The sequence below is a fragment of the Zosterops lateralis genome, assembly GCF_965231275.1.
Source record: "Zosterops lateralis genome assembly, chromosome: 1".
NCBI lineage: Eukaryota > Metazoa > Chordata > Aves > Passeriformes > Zosteropidae > Zosterops > Zosterops lateralis.
In genome coordinates, this window is record NC_139762.1 from 1,140,776 (window position 1) to 1,156,833 (window position 16,058).

The 16,058-nt window shown below is 44.3% G+C and overlaps 1 protein-coding gene across 1 annotated transcript; it reads right to left on the reverse strand.

Annotated features, from left to right (window-relative positions):
• Positions 1-1,044: 1,044 nt before the first annotated feature.
• Positions 1,045-15,659, reverse strand: CDC25A (cell division cycle 25A). The gene is made up of 16 exons (XM_083881293.1): positions 15,433-15,659; positions 13,427-13,506; positions 10,778-10,832; positions 10,474-10,506; positions 10,316-10,352; positions 9,859-9,960; positions 9,052-9,150; positions 8,238-8,372; positions 7,578-7,652; positions 6,828-6,977; positions 6,530-6,622; positions 6,011-6,073; positions 5,785-5,883; positions 5,006-5,136; positions 3,968-4,079; positions 1,045-2,714 (listed from the first exon to the last, which is right to left on the reverse strand). Exons 1-16 carry the CDS (start codon positions 15,588-15,590, stop codon positions 2,574-2,576), a joined length of 1,563 nt encoding a protein of 520 aa, XP_083737419.1. The 5' UTR covers positions 15,591-15,659; the 3' UTR covers positions 1,045-2,573.
• Between the last annotated feature and the right edge of the window lie 399 nt (positions 15,660-16,058).

A 16,058-nucleotide genomic window follows, 5' to 3' on the forward strand; every position in this document is an offset into this window, starting at 1 on the left:
CCCCAGCACAGAGCAGGAGCCTCAGGAAAAGCTGAATCCTCAGCTGGGACTGCCCACAGCATGGAGGGAATGAGGGGAACACACAGCTCTGAGCATGGTTTGGGTTCAAGGGACCTTAAAACCCATCCAGACACCTTCCACTATCCCCAGGGTGCTCCAGCTTGGCCTTGGACACTTCCAGGGATTCAGGGGCAGCCACAGTTTCTTTGGAATTTTATCCTGGAAGAAACAGAAAGCAGCAAACACCAGCCTGGGGTTCAGTGACATCTGTGTCCTGCCGCAAGGAGAGGTGGAGACAACAATTTGGATTTTTAGGACTTTGTTCTCTGTGCCCACAGCCATCCCTTAGTTTTGAGATGGTCGAGTTTGGAGCTTGTTTAAGTTCCTTTCCCTCCCCAGGAATCCCAACACACACAAGAGTGGACTGGGATTAAGAGGGGGGTTTCATTTGCACCCCCTGGGGTTTCAGACATTCCCAATCCCTGGACAGAGCTCCTCTTTGGGGTTTCAGACATTCCCAATCCTTGGACAGAGCTCCTCTTTGGGGTTTCAGATATTCCCAATCCCTGAACAGAGCTCTTCCCTGGGGTTTCAGACATTCCCAATCCCTGGACAGAGCTCCTCTTTGGGGTTTCAGATATTCCCAATCCCTGGACAGAGCTCCTCTTTGGGGTTTCAGACATTCCCAATCCTTGGACAGAGCTCCTCTTTGGGGTTTCTGACATTCCCAATCCCTGAACAGAGCTCCTCTTTGGGGTTTCAGACATTCCCAATCCTTGGACAGAGCTCCTCTTTGGGGTTTCAGATATTCCCAATCCTTGGACAGAGCTCCTCTTTGGGGTTTCTGACATTCCCAAGCCCTGAACTCCTCCCCAGCCCTACTGGAACACAACCACACCACTCACAGATTTAGGGGAAGTGCAGCTGTGAACCAGGGATTGCTAAAAAATGGTTTTGCTCCAGCTGAGTGACCTTGGAAAGGAGAGTTCTGACTCAGGGCAGTCTCCATCTGCTTTTTCTGGACACGGAGGAGGAGTTCACACATTCCCATGGAGCAACTGTTGGAATGGGCAGAGTGGGATTGAGAGATCCCTTGTGGTGCTGAGCTGGGCCTTCACCAAAGGGCAGTTTGGGTCACTCAGGTCACTCCTCCCACCCCAAAATCCCCTTCCCAGAGTTCAACCCTTCCCAAGGCAGTGGGGGAAATTTGTAACCATCATTTCTGATTTAACATTTCATCATCCTCCCCCATTCAAGGGATTCGGCTTTGAGGGAAAACAGCAAATTCCATTTTTTTTTTTTTTTAAACAAGAAAGAATTCCAAGTTTAATCCTCTTGGGAGAGCAAAAGGATTAACAGCAGGTTTTAAGAAATAGGTTTCAAAACAAAACAAAACAAAAAAAAAGCAAGCTAATATTCCATATAAGGCATCTCCATTTCAGTACTTTTTGACATGGATACAACAGAGCAAACCAGGAAGTTCCCAGGCACATGGAGCTTCCCAGGAGCACCAATTTTCACCTGGAAGTTGGTGTGAGGAAGATGGATTTAAGAGTTGGGGGGCTGAAGTGACCCCAAAACCAGCAGCAAAGCAGTTTGGGACTGTAGAACTTCCTCAGCTGGAGAGAGAGATCCAACACAGCTGAGGAAATTCTGCTTTTCTCATGGATAAATTCCACCTCCTGCCTTTCCTGGCAGATGGAGAAGTGGCCAAAGCCACCCCCCAAGGAAGTGGATTCCTCACAGCCAGGATCAACATTTCAGGATAAGAAAAACAACAACTCACAGGCTCAGAGGCAGCAGTGACACCACTGAGAGTCCTGGGATCACCCAACTGCTGAATTCCCACCCTCAACTCCCAAAAAACTCCCTCCACTGAAACACCAACTCCTCCAGAACCAACAAACTATGAAATAAACCACCCTGGAGTAAATAAACGAGGTGAACGTGATGTTTATGAACAATAAACAGTTTTTCCCCCTTAGATGGGCTCTCAAGGCTTCCCACAGCCTCATCCAAGTGGGAACCTTGAGCCATTATTGGGATATTTCCCATTTTCCTTCCCTATGACAATACACAGAACCAAAACTGCAGCTGAGAAAAATAACAAACCCTCCCCAAAAAAATCCTCCCCCAAGCAGGTCAACCCTGCAGCAAAAAACAAGGTTTAAGCACAATCCAGATGATCCAACCTCAGCGGCATTGGCTTCATTCGACTGTATTTAAATAAAATTACGCGTTTTAAAAAAAAAAAAAAAAAAAAAAAAAATCAACAGGCACTACTACAAATTTTCCCTGGCAGTGTTGACACCACCAAGCCCAGCCCCAACCAGGGGCTGTCCCCCCACCCTCCCTGGGCCATCTGGGGGGCGTCACAGAACACGAGAAGCCACAACATTTTTCACGAAGCAACGGAACCCAAAAGAATCTCAAGGCAGGTCCCAGCCGGCGTTCGGCTCGTGGAGGGTCCAGCTGATCCCAGGGAGGGGAAAACCAGGGCAGTGAGAGCTCAGGAAACAAGTGGCTGCCCCCACTGCAGGCTGGGCAGTCCTTGCAGGTCCCTGCAGCTCCTCTCAGAGCTTTTTGAGGCGACTGTACATCTCCCTCTTGCTCTTCTCCCCGGCCCAGGTGCGGCTCTTGGTGCGGAACCTCTTCAGGTCCTCCTTGAAGTCCTTGTGGTGCATTGGGCGGTAGCTCTGGGGCTCACAGAAGCTCTGGGGGGACATTTGGGGTCACCTCACTGCCACCAGGGACAGCTGGGGTCACCTCATTGCCACCAGAGTGGTGATCCCAGCACCAGCAGCCACTGGAATAAACAGGGACAGATTCCCACCCCCAAACTCCAAGCAGGAGCTCTGTGACAGACACACACACACAAAAAGCTCGGGGATATTCAGGTTACAGCCATCAAAATAAGGGCTTTGTGTACAGGGCTGTCATCCTAAATTACCTGGCAGACAACACAAAGGTTGAGCTGGTTTACAGCTCACCTTGGAATGGCACAGGGTGGAAGAAGGACGTTCCAGCTCAGTTGGTCAGAGCCAAGGTCGTGGATGGAAATCCACATAGGGAACAATGATCACTGTGAATCCCCTCCAGCTCACAGCATTCCACGATCCCTGAGCCTCAGGACAGCTCCCAGGGACAACCCTGGGCTGTCCCCTGCTGCCACCTTGAGGCCTCAGTCCCTCCCTCTTCAGGATAAACCAAATCCTGGTGTTCCTCAGCCCAGGAGAGCCAAAATCCCACAGGGAAGGAGCTGAAAGCCCCATCCAGCTGGCCAAGGACAGGCCAGGTATCTCCCAAGGGATGATTGGAAGTTTGGGAGCCTGAGGTCTGTTTGTGTCACAGCCCAGACCATGGAAATGCTGCAGGAGCAGGAGCCAAGTGACAGGAGAAATCCCACCCTTGAAATGCTCAGAACAATGTGGGTTTTTACTCTCCTTGTCTCAATTAGAGGCTGAAAACTCCAAGCTCAGGTTTTCAATTTTGCCGGTTTAGGATTGTACAAGTTCTCAGGTTTCCACTTATTATCCAGCAATTACTGTCAAGCTTTGTCTTCTCCCCTGCTCTGAGCAGGCTGAAACCCCTTCTCTGAGTGACAGTTTGTTCTAAAGGGGCAGAAATCACTTCTATTTTACTTTTGAGACAAGTGGAAAAGCCCTTCAGCTATGGCAGGAAGACAGTTCTGAGACATGGAACAACCTGAGCTGCTCTGGGAACTGAGAGAGAAGAGGAAAAGTCCCCCCAGCCAAACCATTCTGCCCCAAAGAGAAGTTTGAGGAGAAATAAATTAATATTACTTATCTATTGCTTCTCCTCTGAGTGTGAAAGAGATCACAGAAAGGCTTGGGTTGGAGGAACCTAAAAGATCTAATTCCACATCTTCCACTTATCCCAGGTTGCTCCAAGCCCTGTCTCACCTGGCCTTGGACACTGCCAGGGATGAGGAATCCACATTACTCACCTGGCACCTTGAGAAGAAATCCTTGTAGCCCCCCTTGAGCACGTAGAGCTCTGGGTAGTGCAGGTTGGGGTACTCATTGCTCAGCCTGTCCTGCTCCCTCACAAACCGGCACCTGGAGAGGGGAAAATCCCACATTCAATCAAGAACCCCTAAACCTGCACCACAAATTCCCCATCCCACTGCTCAGGGAGAGGCTGAGGAGCCCCACAAGGCTTTTCATTGCTCAGCCTGTCCTGCTCCCTCACAAACCAGCACCTGGAGAGGAGAAAATCCCACATTCAACCAAGAACTCCCAAATTCCCCATCCCAGTGCTCAGGGAGAGGCTGAGGAACCCCACAAGGCTTTTCATTGCTCAGCCTGACCTGCTCCCTCACAAACTGCACTTGGAGAGGAGAAAATCCCATATTCAACCAATAATTCCCAAACTTGCACCCCAAACTCCCCATCCCACTGCTCAGGGAGAGGCTGAGAAGCCTCACAACCACAGTTCAGAGTTTTTTTCTCCTTTCCCCTCTGAACTTCCAGCACTCCAGCACAGATTCTCACATCCCAGGCTGTGCCAAACCCTGCCAGAAGTGCCAACCACCATGTGCACAACAACCAGAGCCACTGGCACCTGGAGAGGAGAAAAATCCCACATTCAACCAAGAACTCCCAAATTCCCCATCCCAGTGCTCGGGGAGAGGCTGAGGAACCCCACAACCACAGTCCAGAGGCTTTTCATTGCTCAGCCTGTCCTGCTCCCTCACAAACCAGCACCTGGAGAGGAGAAAAATCCCACATTCAACCAATCTGCACCCCAAACTCCCCATCCCACTGTTTAGGGAGAGGCTGAGGAACCCCACAACCACAGTCCAGAGGCTTTTTTTCCTTTCCCCTCTGAACTCCCAGCGCTCCAGCCCAAACCCAGCCCAACTTCTCACACCCCAGGCTGTGCCAAACCCTTCCAGAAGTGCCAACCACCATGTGCACAACAACCAGAGGCAGCCCAGGCAGTGCAGAGCCCCCCAGCTCTGGCCCAGGGAAGGGGAGCTCACATTCGAGGGCCCCGCTCCGAGGAGAACTCGCAGTGGAACACCACGATCACCCGCTTGTTCTCCGACGGCTGGATGGGCTTCTTCAGCAGGAAATTCTCCACCTCCTCTTCCATGTGGAGGTTTATGGCACCCTGGAAAGGCAGAGGGAGAGCAGTGAGTGGAAAAGAACAGCTATGAACTCATCACGCTTCCTTAGGAGGTAATTCCTGCTCTGGAATCCTCTCCCAGCTCAGCTCCAAACCCCACCAGGACACCACAGAGAGGTTCTGTGTCATTCCTCAGCCAGGAATTCCTTCCCCATATTCCCATCTATCCTGGAAAGCCATTCCCTGTGTCCTGTCCCTCCCTCCTTTATCCCCAGTCCCTCTCCAGCTCTCCTGGAGCCCCTCTAGGCACTGGAAGTGGCTCTAACACCACAAAACGTCTGGGTGACTTGCTCCCAGTTATATTTTACACATTTATTTGTTTCTTTTAAATCTGTCATTGAAATGAAGTTTAACATCCCAATTTTAGCTTCCTGAGACATGAGGATGCTGGATAGTGAGAACCCTGAGAGCCACAGGCCCCTCCTGTGTTGACAGAGAGCACAATGTCCCTTCTTTTGAGGGAACAATCACTTCATGACCCACATTTGAGCTCAGTTTCCAAACCCAGGCAGCAAAACAGGATCCCCTCAGGAATAACACATCCACAGGGAAGGCCTGGGACAAAAATCAGCCCCAAAAATCAGGGATCTGCAGCTCCAGATCACCTGCACTGCTCTTATAGGGTCAACATACCTTGATGTGTCCCCCTTCATACTCATAGGGGTATCTACAGTCAATTATCACACACTCCTTGATGAAGCTCTCAAACTTCCCAGTCAGCACAGACACAATCTGAGAAAAAAAAAAAAAAAAAAGACCACAAAATAAAAACAGAGTTCAGTTGTTTCAAGCTGTTTTTGTGCTGTTCCCCAACCCCCTCACACTAAAGAATTTTTCTGGCTCCCTTGGAGCAACTCACCATATCTGAGTCGATGTATTTTAAATCTTGATGTTTCCCATCGACAGTGTCAAATAAATAACTCTGGAAGAGAGAGGATTGAGAAAATTCCAGCTGTGAGGCATGTGGGTGACAGCAGTTCACCCTCTAACAGATATTTTGCTGGCCAGAATCTCTGCAGGATTGTGAAAACTCCTGAGAATGCTAAAATAAGGCACAGAATTTATTTTTTGGCTCCTACACTAAAAGGATTTTTTTTTTAGGGTTTTAACCACAAATGGATCACTTTGTGTCTAACCTGGGATATTCCCTTCTCACCAACAGCCTCTCCTGGTTGTTTGGAGATCAGAGAATTGTTAAGGAAATTGTTGGAAAAGAAGCTCCAAGATCAAATCCAAAGAAACAAGGCAGGTTTATGAGGGAACAGAAAAGCCTCTCTAAAGGGAAGTGTTTTTCTGGGCTGGTTTGAGACATCCCCACACCAAGAGAGGCCCTTCAAACACTTGATTCACCACTTGGCCGTGGAATTTCTGGAATTACCTTGGAGAAGTCCCCGATAAGGTCTCTCTGGTCACTGTCCAAAATGCTCTCAATCTCTGCTGTGGAGGGCTGGGTCCTCACCAGCTTCAGACTCTGCAGGACACAGATCCATCCATGAGGATCCCATTCCCAATTTCCCAGAGCTGACAGCTCAGAGTGCACTCCCAGGCTCTGAACTGCCCCCTCAGAGCAAAAATCAGGTTCAGGAGTGTGGAATCCACCTGGAAAAGCTCCCACCACCCAGATCCCAACTCTGCATTAATCCTCTGTGTCACAAAGTGGGTGCTGAGCCACCAACCGTGGAGTCCTCAGAAGTTTCAGGCAGGCTTTTCCTCTTCTTGCTTTTCCCTGGAGAATTCTCCTCCTGGAATCTCTCCATCCTTTTCTGAGTGGTTCTTCCTGCAATGCCTGACATGGATGAAGAGCCAAACAACCGGCACCTCTTGGTCTGTGAGGGAGAAAAGGAGTGGAGTTGTCCAGAAAAGGTTTATAAAAATAAAATAAACACAACTCAGGCTTTCAGATTATTCCAAACTTGGGCCTTTTTTAAGACACCACCACTGCACAGCAACAGGGGGGGTTGTTAATCTGAATGATCCAGGATTTACATTTCCAGTAACACTTGTTATTGGGGGGAGCTGGGAGCACCATAAGCACAAGATGAAGAGCCAGCAAAGTGTTCTACACCAATTAGCAGCCAATTTATCAGCAGATTAAAGAGCTTTTTGCTGGAGCTCCTTCCCCAAGCTGTTATCAGTGGGGAGCTCCTTGCCCAGGCTGTTATCAGTGGATCAAGTTACAGCATTCCAGGTGAGTCTGTACAGAGCAAATTCCACAGGTTCCAAGATTCTGATAAGGGAAGTCAAGACCTCACATTTATCAAGTGCAGGAAGAAATTCTATGACCAATAAATGCCAATTGACAAAGTCTGCCAGGTGGATTGTTCCAAAGATAAGGGAATTCTGGAAGGGATTTATGCCAGGGCTTGTTCTGCTGCTCTCAGGGATGCAGGAGACAGGAGAAATCACTTGTCCCAGGGGACACTCACCCTGTTGTCTGCTCTCCTCATCACCAGGGGTGCTGTCCAGAGGCTGGACACGTCTGAGGGCATTTCCTCATCGTTCTGGAAGAAAGAAAAGCTCATTCTCATCCATCCCACCATGGGAGACACTGCAGGTCCAGCTCAGGAAAAGATTTCAGTTGCCAGAGCAGCTTCAGGGATTTAACCCCATTATTCTTATGGAAATAATGGAACTGAGCTGAGCCGTGTTGGAGAAGGTGATTTTATCAATTCACTGATTGATTAAGAGCTTTAAGCATTTCAAACTCCCTTTTTTGCTCAAAGCAATCACCACCTCTGATTTATCCAACAAGTTCCTGAAGAAAAGTGCCAAGTGTTCAAATGATTCCCTCAGTTCTCAAACCAAACCCAAAATAATTCACTTGTTCACACCCCAAATAAATCCCACTGGGAAAGAGCACTTGTAAGATAAAGACACCCCAGTGGGAGTTAGAAAAGATGATGAGAATTAATTAATCTCTTTGTGGGAGATGTCCCTGCCCAAGGCAGGGGGTTGAAACTGGATGGGATTTAAAGTCCCTTCCAACCCAGACTAATCTGGAATTCCCAAAAATCCAGCAGTTTGAGCACCCTGAACACACCAGGGCAGAGCTGATTTGTGGATCTCCACCCTTTTCACTCACACACCTTCAAATCCTGATCATCCAGCAGCTCCAGGAATCCATCATCATCCTCACTCTCTGAGGAGGGCAGGGAATGCTGCTGCAGGAAGGCTGCCCTGCAGTTCTCCTGGTCCCCTGAGGTTGTTTCTCCCATGGGCAGCTGAGAAGAGACACAGAAGGAGGTTTTAGCAGCATTTTCTCTGTTTCTTGCAGGGTTTTGTAGGCACAGAGGGGTTGCCACAGCTCTTTGCACCACAGGGAACATTGTGGTTGTTCCCAGGATGAAATGCTGCAGAATCCAAGATTTGCCCCTCCAGTTCTGTTTCTGTACAATGATTTTTTAGTTGCTTTTTCTAAACAACAGGGTATGAATAAGGTAAATTTTCTCCCTGTTCTGTTTCTGTACAATGATTTTTCACTTGCCTTTTCTAAATAACAGAGTATGAATAAGGTAAATTTTCTCCCTGATTGTCACATCTGGACACAAAAATCCAGCTGCATTTACACAGTTGGGTTTGTTGTTCCAAATGCATCTGCCTGAACATTATCAACTTCACTAATAATTTCAATCTCACATCAATGTCCACATTTCCTTCAGTCACTGAGCAGAACCTCAAGCTCTGTGCTGCCTCATCTTTTTCCCCCAGAACAACATTTCAAATTTCTCATGAGCCAAAAGATGAGAAGAATTTTGATAATATATAAATTTTTATATAATCAAAAAATATAAATTTGCAGATAAATAAATTTTTCTATTTGGCACTTGATTGACATTCCCACTTTAGAACCCTGATATAGTTATTTTGAGGCCAGAGAATTAGTTAAAAAGAAGCAACTACCTGAGCTGGAGATGAATTCAGCCTTGCTCCAGGGCCACCCCTTCCATCACGGAATCCACGAGAAGCTGGTTTGGTTGGCTTCTTAAATTCAAATGATTCCTGAAATAATAAACAGCAAAATGATCATTTCACCAAAATTACAAACTGGCTTAAGTTGCTTGGATCCTTTTTATCTTTTCTAATTTTTTTAAAACTGTCTGACATTTTGGATTTAAACTCCCTGCTGCCAACAGGAACAGTCTGAAGGTGAATATTTTCAAATTAAAGATGTCACAGGAGTGTTTCTTTCATCTCTAAAATAATCCAGCAATTTATGCTCCTGGCATCACCTACAGGCTTCAGAGCTTTTTCTATTTCTGTCAGTCAGTTTTCTGCAGGATAAATCATTCCTGGAGGCAGCCAAGGCTGTGTCCTGAACACAGAATTCCCTGCAGGATTCCCAGGAAGTTCAGGACACTGAATCCAAGAGAAACCAGAACTCCTCATGGCAGCAGTGGGAAGTGAGAGTCCCCAAACCCCTTCTGGAGGCAATTTTTGTCCAAAACAACCAGTGGGAATATTTTCTCCTTTGCCACAGCCAGAAGGGAGTCAAGATCAGTGCCACGAAGGCAGAATTAGGCAAAATCTTCCCAATTTTTATTTTTTGCGGCCAATTCTTATCAGAGCTGCAAGTTCACTTCAGAAAAAAAAAATGAGCTAAAGGTGGTTGTGCCTGGAGGGTGTAACTAAAGCCTTTCCCATCACATTCCCTGTGCAGGGATTGTGTTAATCCAGTTCCATCACAGGCAACAGGAAAACAGCACTTACATTTTCCTTATTTTCATCCTGTTCCAAAGGCTGGAAAGCATCAGTGTCCAGAGAGTCAGAGTGGTTTCTCTTCAGAGCAGGGCTGGAGCCCAGCAGGTTTTGCTACAACACAAAAGGCACAGCTCAGGATGTCCATCAGTCCTTCCTCAAGCACATTTCCAGCATTAAAGGGGTTAATTAAAACTGCAAAATCTCTGATTATAATTTTTGCAAAACCCTGCGCAGGAATTCTCTGCTGGTACAAGGATCAAAAATGCTCCAGTGGCACCAGAGATGGAGCTACAGCAAGGAAATTTCACACTAAATTAAGTGAGATTGGGAATTTGCAAACTGCAATTTGGATATTCAGCATCCCAGCAGCTGGTGTTGAAGGTAGAAAATTAACAAGTATTCAACAAAAAAAAAAACATCCTAAATCCTTTAACGTGTATAAAACATCAATCCCACTCTCACTTACTGGCAGGGAATGGATTCTTCTGAAAGGGATTCGGAGGCTACAATGAAAAAAGAACCAAAATTTATTTCAAAATTTGCTTTAAATGAAGAGAAATCACTCCCTAATTCCATAATCTAAAAGAGATATTGAGGAAGAATTTATAATAGAATTAGACTTACTTCAGCCTGCTGGATTTGATTGCTTTCTCAAACCTAAAAACAAAAAAATCAGAGAGACTTGAAGGTCTTGGAGATCTTTCCCAAATTAAACAATTCTGTGCTTCTTAAGGCATTTAAGACTTAAACCAAATGTTTTAAAAATACAATTTATATAGATTTTGGTGCATCCCCAGCCCACAGGAAATCCAGCTGTGGAGCACACGGAGAGATGCAGCAGAAGAAAACTCTCCCCAAGCCTCATTAACCCAGATTTGTTAATTAATTTGTTAATTAATTTGTTAACCACAAACCAGGTTTAACTCACTTGTCCTCCATGGTGTCCTGTGAGGTTGCAGGGCCAGGAGAATCCAAAGCCAAACCTGCAGAGGAAACACAGATTTTTATTTTGTTTTTAATTTTTTTTTCCCCATTGATTTATATAGCCAGGGGATTATCACATATTCTGCTACAGATTTTCACAGAAATTCATGTGGGAAAGTCCAATTTGCAGCCTCATCTGGGTGCAGAATAGATAAAAAAATAAGATGATGGAAAAAAAAGATGGAAAAAAAAAGATGGAAAAAAAAAGATGGAAAAAAAAAGATGGAAAAAAAAAGATGGAAAAAAAAAGATGGAAAAAAAAAGATGGAAAAAAAAAGATGGAAAAAAAAAGATGGAAAAAAAAAGATGGAAAAAAAAAGATGGAAAAAAAAAGATGGAAAAAAAAAGATGGAAAAAAAAAGATGGAAAAAAAAAGATGGAAAAAAAAAGATGGAAAAAAAAAGATGGAAAAAAAAAGATGGAAAAAAAAAGATGGAAAAAAAAAGATGGAAAAAAAAAGATGGAAAAAAAAAGATGGAAAAAAAAAGATGGAAAAAAAAAGATGGAAAAAAAAAGATGGAAAAAAAAAGATGGAAAAAAAAAGATGGAAAAAAAAGATGGAAAAAAAAGATGGAAAAAAAAGATGGAAAAAAAAAGATGGAAAAAAAAGATGGAAAAAAAAGATGGAAAAAAAAGATGGAAAAAAAAGATGGAAAAAAAAAGATGGAAAAAAAAAGATGGAAAAAAAAGATGGAAAAAAAAGATGGAAAAAAAAGATGGAAAAAAAAGATGGAAAAAAAAGATGGAAAAAAAAGATGGAAAAAAAAGATGGAAAAAAAAGATGGAAAAAAAGATGGAAAAAAAAGATGGAAAAAAAAGATGGAAAAAAAAGATGGAAAAAAAAGATGGAAAAAAAAGATGGAAAAAAAAGATGAAAAAAAAAGATGGAAAAAAAAGATGGAAAAAAAAGATGAAAAAAAAAGATGAAAAAAAGATGAAAAAAAAAGATGAAAAAAAAAGATGAAAAAAAAGATGAAAAAAAAAGATGAAAAAAAGATGAAAAAAAAGATGAAAAAAAAGATGAAAAAAAAAGATGAAAAAAAAAGATGGAAAAAAAAGATTAAAAAAAGATGAAAAAAAAGATGAAAAAAAAAGATGAAAAAAAAAGATGAAAAAAAAAAGATGAAAAAAAAAAGATGAAAAAAAAAAGATGAAAAAAAAAGATGGAAAAAAAAGATGGAAAAAAAAGATGGAAAAAAAAGATGGAAAAAAAAGATGGAAAAAAAAGATGGAAAAAAAAATGGAAAAAAAAAAAAGATAAAAAAATATAAAAAAAGATTAAAAAATAAGATAAAAAATAAGATTAAAATAAGATAAAAAAATAAGATAAAAAAATATTAAAAAAATAAAAAATACGATAAAAAAATAAGATAAAAAATAAGATTAAAAAAAGATAAAAAAAGATAAAAAATAAGACAAAAAAATAAGACAAAAAAATAAGACAAAAAAAATAAGACAAAAAAAATAAGACAAAAAAAATAAGACAAAAAAAATAAGACAAAAAAATAAGACAAAAAAAATAAGACAAAAAAAATAAGACAAAAAAAATAAGACAAAAAAAATAAGACAAAAAAATAAATACAGCAACTCTCCCACCACTGAGGGGTTTGGTTGTGGATCATCAAGTGCCAGGGCTTGGGGAAAAACAGGGATAAATAAAAATAGCCCCCCAAAAGCCTTTGTCAGCTGTAGTTGTGCTTTAGCTCTTCATAAGTTCTTTTTTTAGGCTGGAAGTGCCCTTAAAAACTGTGATTTCTCTGAGTTGGAGCATTAAAATGCCTTTAAAATGGGTGAAAATTGTGATTTCCCTGAGTTGGAGTATTAAAATGCCTTTAAAATGGGTGAAAACTGTGTTTTCCCTGAGTTGGAGCATTAAAATGCCTTTAAAATGGGTGAAAACTGTGATTTCCCTGAGTTGGAGCATTAAAATGCCTTTAAAATGGGTGAAAACTGTGATTTCCCTGAGTTGGAGCATTAAATGTCCTTAAAATGGGTGAAAACTGTGATTTCTCTGAGTTGGAGCATTAAAATGCCTTTAAAATGGGTGGAAACTGTGATTTCCCTGAGTTGGAGTATTAAAGTGCCTTTAAAATGGGTGAAAACTGTGATTTCCCTGAGTTGGAGTATTAAAGTGCCTTTAAAATGGGTGGAAACTGTGATTTCCCTGAGTTGGAGTATTAAAGTGCCTTTAAAATGGGTGAAAACTGTGATTTCCCTGAGTTGGAGCATTAAAATGCCTTTAAAATGGGTGAAAACTGTGATTTCCCTGAGTTGGAGCATTAAAATGCCTTTAAAATGGGTGAAAACTGTGATTTCCCTGAGTTGGAGCATTAAAATGCCTTTAAAATGGGTGGAAACTGTGATTTCTCTGAGTTGGAGCAATGAAACACCAGAAGGAATCTACAAGTTTACAGGGTGAGAAATTATTTCATTTTCAGTGATGAAACATCTCGTATGAAAAACAGGAAATCCTCCCAGGAAGTATCAGAACTGAGAGGTTGCAGATCATCTACCAGTTCTCTCCCCAAACCTCCTCCAAAGTGCTTTTCAATTTCTAATTATTATTATTTAATTGAGGAATTTATTTATTCACCTGAGTCTGTGGACTCTGAGGATGCTGATCTCTGTAATCCATTTTTGGTTCCCACGTCCTGGTCCAGGATTTCGTGCTGCCTGGAAAAGAAAAAATTGGGATTTGCTTTAAAAAGTAAGAAATATAAAACTGCAGGGAGGTGCAGCACAGGTGTGGATTTATATCAGAGCCCAGTTATCCCTCCTGGAACTGCAATCCTCCTTTAATTCAGGTTTTGCATAGAGAAAATTGCCCAAATTTCTAATTCAAACCCATTTTGATAAATAGTTAGGTCCAAATTTTTGCTTTATCTGCTAAACCTCAGTGCTGAGAGAGAATAAAATCATATGGAGCCCCACATATATAAGGGAAAAAGCTATTTAGAGTGAGGTTAATTAAAAAAAGAAAGTAGCCAGGGCTGAATAATTTCCATGGGGGGTTTTTGCAGGAATCCCAGGAATCTGAAGGAGGGATTTTCATAAAGCAGAAATGAGAATGACAGAAAAAAAATGAACCAACAAAACCCAGGAGGGCTCATTGAGACCCAGAATGGGCCAGGACAAAAACAGGAGCCACAAAAGGGAAAAACTGTGGTAATTAATGGGATTAGAAGAGTTAAAAAGAGCAGGAAAATAGAGCAGCTGTGGCTGGAATTATGCAAAGAGAAAAGGAGCTGCAGGATTGCAACACTTGGGAGACAGAACAGAGAGGAAAAGGAGGCAGGAACAGGGTTGGGAATGGAAAAAGGAAAGCAGGAAAGACATAGAAGGGACATAAAGGTATTTTTGGGAGAGAAGAAAACCCAGAGAAAAGCTCAAGATGTCCAAAACAGAACCAGAACAGAGGGAAGATGTCCCAGAACTTGGATCCATGTGGGATGGGAATAGCAGGAAATAACAGAAGGGGAGAGGAAAAGGAGGCAGGAACAGGGTTGGAGATGGAAAAAGGAAAGCAGGAAGGAGATGGAAGGGACACAAAAGTATTTTTGGGAGAGAAGAAAACCCAGAGAAAAACAGAACCAGAACAGAGGGAAGATGTCCCAGAACTTGGATCCATGTGGGATGGAGGCAACAGGAAATAACAGAAGGGGAGAAATCACCAAAGGGGTGAGGAGGATCTTAAGGGAAACTCCTGGAAGTTTGCAAGGTGGGAGGGCTAAAACAGCCCTCGTGGGTGGGCTCGGGGGAAAGAAACAGCTCCAGGAGGAGCTTCCCCTCGTTTTTAGGGGAAAAAAAGGAGCTACAATTTTAGGGTTTAGCGGTGGGGAGAGGACCTGGAAGGAGAAAAAGCAGGATGAGGCCTCAGTGCCTCCCTCCTTGGAGGAGAAAAGGATGAAAATACCTTCATTGAGAGGTGGGAGGGAAGGAAAAGGAAAGATCCACGAGGCCTCGCTGGTTTTTTGGGGGTTTTTTTTGGGGGGTGAAGGTAAATGAACACCCCAAAGCCTTTTGGAAGGAGGGGAGGGATAAAGAAACAAATGAAGGAATAAAGACATTCTGGAGAGTCTGAGGTGTTAAAAGACATCCTTGGGGCTTGAGAGGGGGGATAGAGACATCCCAAAGATTTGGTGGGTTTTTTATTATTATTATTATTTTTTGGTGGGGGGAGGGAATTCCATAAGGCTCCACCGCGCTGGAGGGAAATACGGGGGTGGACGGAAAGGAAGGAAAATGACTCCTGAAGGCCTCATGGCGGGTTTTTTTTAATATATATATAGGAGAGCCTCACTAGGCCTCACTTTGGGTCCGGAACAAAGAAGAAAACATCTTGGAAAAGGGGCAAAACGCCCTAAAGTGGGGACAAAATGCCCTGAAATGGGGACAAAGTGCCTCGAAAAGGGAAAAAAATACCCCAGAGGGCTCGTAGGGTTTAAGGGGGTAAAATAAAGAGGGGGGGTCCCTTGGTATGGGAGGAAGAAGCGGGGGATAACCCCTCCAAATCTCATTTTTTTAGGGGATCCCGACAGAGGCGATAAAAGGAGGGAATGCCCAGGCCCAGCGCTCTCAGGGCCCCGCGCCCCGACTCACCCGCGCCCCAGCTGCTCCATGGTGAGGCGCAGATCGGACACAGGCGACAGCTCATCCTGAAAGAGCGCCTTAACCACGGCGGGGGAAGCGGGGGACGCCGGCGAGAAAAGCAGGAGACGGCGGCGATGCTGGTGAGGAGCAGTCGGGGTGGGATCCATTGGAGTGGGAACGGGAATTGGGGATAAAAGCGCAGCCGTCCCGTCCCTGCCGTCAGCGCGGCCGCCGCAGCGTTTTGACCCCAACCGGTACCCGTCGCCCGCTCCGAAGCTGGCGCCAAACCGCGGCTCAGCCAATCAGCGCGCGGCAGCCCGCGGGGGTGGGGTTGTTTTTTTTCAAACCTCCCCTCCCACCGCGCGCGCTCCGGCCAGTAGGAACGGCGGCGGCGCAGCCAAGCCCCGCCCACTGCAGTTACTTGGCGTCGCTCTGGACGAATAGGAAAGCAGGGAAAAAGGATGGAGGAGGGAAATGCGCGCCAGTGATGTGGGACTACATTTCCCGGCATTCCTAGCGAGCACAGCGCGTTAGCGCTCTCTGCGTGGCACGCTGGGGAATGTAGTTCCCGCCTCACGGCGGTGTCTGTGCCGCCATGTTTCCCGCCGTCTTCCCTTTAGCCTGGGCGTGAGGGG